This window comes from Anneissia japonica, unplaced genomic scaffold, assembly GCF_011630105.1.
Source record: "Anneissia japonica isolate Jap-2015-1 unplaced genomic scaffold, ASM1163010v1 scaffold287911_len34247_cov104, whole genome shotgun sequence".
Lineage (NCBI taxonomy): Eukaryota > Metazoa > Echinodermata > Crinoidea > Comatulida > Comatulidae > Anneissia > Anneissia japonica.
Window position 1 is genome coordinate 5,406 of NW_022707422.1, and position 8,481 is coordinate 13,886.

At 32.9% G+C, this 8,481-nt stretch overlaps 2 protein-coding genes across 2 annotated transcripts in view; both read right to left on the bottom strand.

Annotated features, from left to right (window-relative positions):
* The window catches only part of LOC117106361 (E3 ubiquitin-protein ligase RNF213-like), a gene marked incomplete at its 3' end in the record, with an annotated part of 1,843 nt that extends 1,543 nt beyond the window's left edge, over positions 1–300 (bottom strand). The window contains exon 1 of the mRNA XM_033247737.1: positions 291–300. Coding sequence (XP_033103628.1) covers positions 291–300 — 10 coding nt within the window. The remainder of the gene's footprint in view (positions 1–290) is intronic.
* Positions 301–498: 198 nt separating this feature from the next.
* LOC117106362 (E3 ubiquitin-protein ligase rnf213-alpha-like) lies at positions 499–3,836 on the bottom strand. Its single transcript, XM_033247738.1, has 6 exons — positions 3,789–3,836; positions 3,552–3,605; positions 3,054–3,224; positions 1,539–1,632; positions 943–977; positions 499–624 (listed from the first exon to the last, which is right to left on the bottom strand). The coding sequence occupies exons 1-6, from the start codon at positions 3,834–3,836 to the stop codon at positions 499–501; spliced, it is 528 nt and encodes a 175-aa protein (XP_033103629.1).
* Positions 3,837–8,481: the final 4,645 nt, after the last annotated feature.

The following is an 8,481-nucleotide window of genomic DNA, read 5'->3' on the forward strand; positions in this document are numbered from 1 at the left end:
TTTAGCGCAGAGTCGCGCTTACTATACTATTAGAATTTTGTCACACATAATTAATTTCTAAAATGATGTTCCTTTTTTCTGAGTGGAGCACATTGCTTGCTAAAATTCTATTATGGGCTGTCATCTATATTGTATTTATAGTAGTATTTAACTTCTATTATTATAGACAATTTCTTAGACAGTATTGTCGTCATTATTTTTGACAGTATTTTAGTAAATGCCTATTGAACTGGTTTATTCCTTGACATAAATGATAATGTCCATTTTTACAGGCACTTTTAAAAACTTACATTCATTCATTTTATTTGTTACAACTTGATATACAGTAGTGGCACGCCATTACTATGCATTGACTGCTGACTTGAAGCCCAAAAATGATTGTTTATTTTTAAGTGAAAATGATTAGAGTTTAATAAACTTGATCTAGTTGTTACAACACTTATTAATTACAATAATAATGCATTATTTAAAATTATTTGAATTGCTGAAAATTAGACATTATATATGATATAGAAAATCAAAATACATGTTTGCAACTTCGTTTCCTGGAAATGCTGTATGCCATTGACCTCCAATTTTATTTTTGCAATCTGGGCAATTTCCCTCCTGATCTGGCTGACCGCACTGAAATGATAAACACTTCATTATAAACTTGTGAAGAAGGTACATGACACACGACACAGCTCAATTGCAAGAAGGAAATGAAAAAATAAATTTGCTTATGCCAAAGTTCATTTGTGGTATTTGGCATAAGCAGATGGCTTTCATGTTCAGTAAGACTCATTATTTTTGGTACAGAACAAATTTGTATAAACAAAAAACAGAATGATATTTGATTTGTTTTGTGTATATAATGGTGGATTATATTTTAGGTTTTGGTGTTGCTCAAGAATTTCTTGCATAGCAAAATTCTGTTTTCTAAATTTATGAATGTGTACTTACATCTCCTATGGCGTATAAATAACCACATTTGCATTCTATATAAAAAACAAAAACAGTGAATGAGTAAAAATACTTATTTTGTTTGTATGGTTGTGAAAGTAGGGTTATAAATATCTTGGGAAACAACAAAATTTGATGCTTTCTAAAACATAAAATGCTGCTTTTCAAATGTTGTTAGATAAACCGATTTCTAACCAATTACACCATAGGCAAGCACTGTGTACATAAAATAGTTAAATGACATCTATTCACAGATTTAACATGTAACAACAAAAAAATTGAATGAGAACAAACTGGAATGTAGACATTATTACTTTTGCTGTACTTTTTGGATCTGGATCAATTCTCCTCAACGCCACTAAAAGGAGCAAAAAAATTAGGGCATAGACACTTAAATTGACTGGAAATAAATTCAGATTTTTATAGCAAATGTCTTGACATCTTACCTTACCTATCCTCTGTAGGCCTTGTGGCCCAGAAGGCTGCAAACATTAGTGATCAAAAAAAAGTTAATAACTTCTTTGATACTTTTAAATGAGTTTCTAATTTAACCTTTAATGTTGATTACTATTATATTTCCTTTTATTTTTACTTACCATACCAAGTCAGATTGTCATCTTCCGTTGCTTGGTGAAGAACTGCCTGTGCTTCCATGCGGTCATCTTGTGGCATTGCTGGTAAATATGCTTGCTGGAATAACAGTTGATGGAATGAGGAAAAAAACACATTTAGTATTTAAGTAGCAATGAATTTGCTGTTAAGCAACACATGGGTAAGTGACGTAAGAATGATAACTTGCTATTGAACATTCTTACATTATATATACTTGATGAATTTTAATTTAAATTAAGGAAATGTTTGGCCAAACTAACCATGTACCTTGTCAAACAACATTGATAAAATTACACAAACCACATGGTAAGTTTAGCGGGCCACTCCACCCGTCTTTAATAGTTGGTCATACAGGTGGGAGAAGCGATGTGCGCCTTCGTCCATTGATTGCAGTGTTATTTCTTCTAAAACATATTGATTCTTTAATTTTCCGCTTTAGCCACCCTTGTTCTTTATGTAGGATATTGATGTCCTCCCAGTCTGGTATGTGATTTTCATGCATCATATCTGTTATAGCTGACTTGTGTAATAATGCGGCCTGCTACTATCGAACATCGGCGGAAACCCTTCACAGATTCTGACAATGCCTGACTGATAGCCAGGCGAAAATGTCAACAACTAAAAACAGTGAGTAATAATTGGTTTATCACAAGGAATTATATATATTTAGTGCTATTTGAAACCAGATGAAATTATTTACCCGACTGTAGAGAAACAAGTTTGGCAAATGTGTTATTTTGCCTTAATCATCTTTAATGTTCTTGGTCTTTTAAGTTATAAGATGTGTATAAGAGACAGATATATATATATGCAATCTAGAATTGCCATAATCATAAATTTCTTGACTCAGCCACAACCATTATAAACCCACCATAAGTGAAAATTCCTCCCTGCTCCCCTCCCCTCTATTACAATTCCTGCATCTACCACAATTTCCAACATTTTCCCAAAGGTGGCTACATCTTAAAGCTCTTGCTGTAGCCTCCTTCCATACAATGTATTTGTTTCAATTTTTTTTGCATTCTTATTGTATTTTGTACTATATTATTGTATGGAAAATAAGAGTATATTTGATTTGATTTGAATACCATATCATTTATTTCATCATTAAAAACATTTAGAATTCAATAATAAACATGATTAGAAACAAGCACATCTAAAATCCCACAATGGAATAGCCGACCGGGACCAAAAAAAGGGCCCCTGTCTTGGTAGGCCACAGGGCCCCCAGCACCATCGTTACTGAGAATTGATGTATTTTTTTTGGATAGGATAGTCAGATGCCAGTGTCACTAGAGCTCTTGTGAATCATGTTCCAGCGAGCCCTTATTCATTTGGGCCTCAAAGTGCTGGAGAACAGAGCAGTGACACTGGTTCATCCTGCTGTCTTCTCTTTGTCTCTATTTTGTTTGCTTTTGTTAGTCTTAGGTTTTAAATATACAGCCATTACCATTAAAAGTAATTTGCACATTTGTGTGCCCAAAATTTTGAATTCTAACCTGCATTTGAGATGGGGTTCTCATCAAAGTTTCCAGACACTTGGTCAAAGGCTGCCATTCAACAACATTCAGAACAATCTGAAGATGGGTAACAGCTGCCTGGATGCTGTAGTTTAGAAGATTATGCTGTGGATTTTGTCCTCTGCTTTGTAACAATGTATCTGCAACAACCTGATAGGTGAATATTAACAAGTATTAAATGTATTTAATATTCTGACATTCTGTATGAATTGTTGATTTTAAACACAAAAGAAAAAACAGAACTGAACATTTTTTATTGGACTAATAATTTGAATTTAATACTGTTGTCATCATACTGCTACTACTCTCCAGTTTATATATGTTTTTAAGAAAAGAATCTTTTTTTTAAATTTTTTTTTCTTATATTTAAAATTTCATGGATTGAAATCTTCAATACATGTGAATCTATTAATAATGATATGTTGTCCATTAATGCTAATAGGAATTTTCACCAATATTGTTTGCTTTTTCCTTCACCTTGTTTTTCAGGAATGGTATTTCTTGGATAATTTCTCCAAATTTTCTTTTTACCTAAGAAAGTAAATAAATAATTTTAAATTAGAAAAAGGCAGTCATCAAAACTTCAACTAATCAATGAAGCTGTTATTATTCAGACTTCTGAAAGATTGCATGGTGTAGCCTGTTAATTCCAGACATATTTATAGAATAGAACCAGTGACACTGATGCCCTGATTGATTCCACCAGTTACAAACCAGAGCCTTGCAGGCATCAAAATTCCTATGTATGATACATGACTTCATCAGAAAATGTAAGGTTGGGTCCAATTTGGATGGTGGTTTAACTTAAACAAAAACAAAGTTCCTTGAGGAGTAAATATTGAGTGCTTGAATATTAAAAAATTAATAGTAATAGGGAAAGACGCTACAATTAACAATGATTTTGCAACCATAAATACCAGTTAAAATCTTTAAATTGTACAAACCAGACCTCTGCGAGGGTCAAAGGTTCCTATGCGGGCATTTGCAAAATTTTGCACTACTGCATTTGCGATGATGTAAACATGGCAACAAACGAAACCAGTGAGACCTCAAGTGTTAATCCGGCAGTTTTATTTTTATTGTTAAGCACATCGAGACTTAGCAAAATACGCTATTTTAGCCAAAACTATTATTACTATTACTATTATTATGATTATTATTACGGTACTATTATTATTACTATTATTATTGGTGATCCGCTCTCTAGCGGATCACCTCTTGTTATTGTCAGGATCATCATCTTTTTTTCTTATTCTTCTTTCTTTCTCCGTATTTTTGTTCGCACGATATCTCAAGAATGCCACGAGTTACACACAAGATTGCGTCATCGATCAATTTAGCTTCGCCTGGATAGACATGGTGAGGTTTTCAAGGTGACCAGTCATGCGTGACGTCATCTACGCGCAATTTTGCGTTTTTACATTATCGATCATATCAGCCTAACCAATTTCCATTTCAAAATCGTATTAAGTGAGCATTAACTTCGGGTTAATGTTGAATGTACTGTACCTTAATTTTACGCATGCGCTTCATTACGCGCGCGTCAAATTTTTAAAATGTTCAAAATCACTTTTTTACTAACTTAGAGCACGTTTCAGGCCATTTTGAGCTTTTCGAAATTTTTTAAAATTTTCCACTACGCACGCGCATTTTTTGACGTGCGCAGCACGTACAGAAGCTAGTCATTATGTTTTTTCACATAGTTTGGGTTCCTGACATTGTTTTCACAAATTTCCATTCTTTTTGGTCATCTTATGGCCTATAGCAATGCCGTACGTGCGCATCAAATATAGGTATCTTTCCGCGGATTTGTGCCGATATACCAGGTATATAAAGTATACCAAACTGGACGGTCACTCATGTTTCACTTTATAAACCTTCTGACGCCTGGATTTGGAGTCTAGTATATTATTTCCTATTATCTTGAGGAGCCTTTGTTTTTCGTCTAGCGTACACTCTCTCAGTGTTCATCACGGTGTCGACAGTTTATTATTATTATTATGATAATAATAATAATATTAATAATAATAATAATAATATTTTTAATTAGTAACATTAGTTACTAATACATTAACAAAATTAATGATGTTGCCGGTAATAATCGATATGATCATGTTAAGAATCATAAGAACAATTATAACATAATAATAATAATGTAATAATGAAATATAAATAAAAACAAATTACTAAACAATAATTATAACAGGGAGATGTAAACATTTTTTTTTTTTTTTTTTTTACACCGTGATGATAGTAGTAGTAGTAGTAGTAGTAGTAGTAGTAGTAGTAGTAGTAATAATAAGTAAATTAATAAATAATAATAATAATAATAACAATAATAATATTAATATCATTTATAGTAGCAATAATAGAGAAGGTTTTTGTTAGAGCTTACAGTTGTATTTCCAAATACCAGTAAAATAATGTATTTAACTACTTTTTTGTACTACTCTATTTATTATAAAATCGCAAAAAAAAAGAACAAAAAATATATTAAAATAATTAAGATATAAACTACTTTATCATTGTGTTTGACTATATCAAGTTGGCTATAATCAAGCATGTTAAAAGAATGAACAACAATCACAAAATAAATTGAAAACAATGGTGGTATAAAGCAGTTTAGCACTGTGTTTAACTATATCCATTTTGGCTAGAGTTAAGCATGTGGTAGAAAGCAGTTTAGCACTGTGTTTGACTATATCCATTTTGGCTAGAGTCAAGCATGTTAAAGAATGAGTAACAAAATCCCTCTCCCCTCTCTCAAATAAAAAAAAATGGTGGTTAAAAGCTGTTGAGCACTGTGTTTAACTATATCCATTTTGGCTAGAGTCAACCATGTTAAAGAATGAGTAACAAAATCCCCCTCCCTTCTCCCAAAAAAAAATTGTGGTAGAAAGCAGTTTAGCACTGTGTTTGACTATATCCATTTTGGCTAGAGTCAACCATGTTAAAGAATGAGTAAGAAAATCCCCCTCCCCTCTCCAAAAAAATAATTGTGGTAGAAAGCAGTTTAGCACTGTGTTTGACTATATCCATTTTGGCTAAAGTCAACCATGTTAAAGAATGAGTAACAAAATCCCCCTCCCCAGAGTCAACCATGTTAAAGAATGAGTAACAATATCCCCTCCCCTCTCCAAAAAAAAAAAAATAATTGTCGTAGAAAGCAGTTTAGCACTGTGTTTGACTTTATCCATTTTGGCTAGAGTCAACCATGTTAAAGAATGAGTAACAAAATCCCCCTCCCCTCACCCAAAAAAAAAATTGTGGTAGAAAGCAGTTTAGCACTGTGTTTGACCATGGAGGTATAAATGTGGTAGAAAGCAGTTTAGTACTGTGTTTGACTATATCCATTTTGGCTAGAGTCAACCATGTTAAAGAATGAGTAACAAAATCTCCCTCCCCTCTCCCAAATAAAAAAAAAATGGTGGTTAAAAGCAGTTTAGCACTGTGTTTGACTATATCCACTTTGGCTGGAGTCAAGCATGTTAAAGAACGAGTAACAAAATCCCCCTCCACCTCCCAAAAAAAAATTATTGTGGTAGAAAGCAGCTGCACTGTGTTTGACTATATCCATTTTGGCTAGAGTCAAGCATGTTAAAGAATGAGTAACAAAATCCCTCTCCCCTCTCTCAAATAAAAAAAAAGTTGTGGTAAAAAGCAGTTTTGGTTAGAGTCAAAATCTCCCCTCCCCTCAAACACAAACAAACAATTGTGGTATGAAATTCTTTAGCACTGTGTCAGACTATATACATTTTGCACGCAGGTATTTACTCGATTTTTGGAGTATCTGTGCTCTCCGCCGGAACTCCGATTTCTGAGAGCTGAATAAAAGTTTAGACCTCCCTAATTTTGAAGTTTTCGTGTGCAGTACGCAAAACCTATGAAATCGGAGGGTTTATTAACAGTTTTTCTCTATATATATAGAAAGAGCCTGTTTAATAATTAAATAGTACGCGCAAACTCCGAAATCGGAGGTTTGAAGCTTAAAAACTGTGATTTTGGAGTTTTCGCGATCGAAAAAAAAAATCGAGTTTTCGCTCATATTACGCAAAGCCTCCGAAATGTTGAATAACAGTTGTAAACTTCGATTTTGGAGCTTTTGCGTAGGCCTACGCAAAACCTTCGAAATAACCTTCGAGTTGGTTGACTAAAAGTATTGCTCTATACAAAGAAAGCTTGTTTAATTATTAAAAATGGTACAAAGAAACTTCGAAATCGGAGGTTTGATTGAACGTTTGAAAACTATGATTTTGGAGTTTTCGCGTATGCCTATAGTATATGCATACACAAAACCTCAAAATTCGGAGGTTTTTGGCGGCGGGCGCAGATATATATTCGGATTTCGGAGTAACTAACTCCTCCTCTATCAAGCATTAAAGAATGAGTAACAAAATCACAAAAAACATTAAAAACAATAGTATGGAGCAGTTTAGCACTGTGTTAGACCATATCCATATTGGCTATTGTCGAGCATGTAAAGAATGAGTAACAAAATCACAAAAAAGAAAAAAAATAGCAAGTGTTGTATAAAACAGTTTAGCAGTGAAGTTGACTATATCCATGTTCACCTAGGTTGTCTTTATATCACTTTTATGTTTAAAAAATGTATTTTGACAATGTTGAGTTTTAGTAGATTATATTCAAAGATTGTTTAAAACTTTTTTCGTTAGCGGCAAAGGGACAATGCAGAAATTTAGCATAGGCCTATTAGTTTTATTTGCCGTATATTGAATCGATTAGTTTTAGTGATAAAAAATATTCTATAAATACTGTTACCCCCCACAACAGTCTTTGTGAGTTTTATGATTGAACACAAAATAATAATTAGGAAGTTGGACGAGAGGGAGGGGTGGTTTGTCATAATTTGAGCCACGTTTTACACTCCAATATAATATGAAAATGTAAATTAAGTGGTGTTACAAGCTTCTTCATATGTTCTTCATATGATCGAGATTTTTTAAATGCATCCGATGTCGAAATGGATAGTGGAAAGCCAGTCAGTCTAATTATGAATAGGGAGTTCATTTGGATCATAATATTGGAAAATGCTTTTGGTATTGGAAGAAAATTTGGAATTAGGGTCGATTAGAAGTAAATGAATTGAGAGTATTCAGAAAGGGAGAGAAATATAAGTTGGATAATTGGTAAAAATTTGAAGTGCTGTTTCATGAACTACAATCCAAATTGAACATAACACACAAGTTACATAAAAATAAAAGTGTCCCATTTGCCTTTTATGCATATATAATTAATTTTAGCATATAGATAGTTATATAGGCATATTTTGATTTTGATTTAATTTGGCATATATATATCTGTCTCTTATACACATCTCAGTTTAGCACTGTGTTTGACTATATCCATTTTGGCTAGAGTCAACCATGTTAAAGAATGAGTAACAAAA

Bases quoted from the DNA above. Each gene is read 5' to 3' on its own strand.
- LOC117106362 (XM_033247738.1), bottom strand. From the start codon at position 3,836: ATGAAGTCATGTATCATACATAGGAATTTTGATGCCTGCAAGGCTCTG. The intron at 1,633-3,053 runs GTTAGAATTCAA...CTGTTATTCCAG, and splicing joins GAACCCCATCTCAAATGCAG to CAAGCATATTTACCAGCAAT. The intron at 978-1,538 runs GTAAGTAAAAAT...TTTTTTATATAG, and splicing joins TGACAATCTGACTTGGTATG to AATGCAAATGTGGTTATTTA.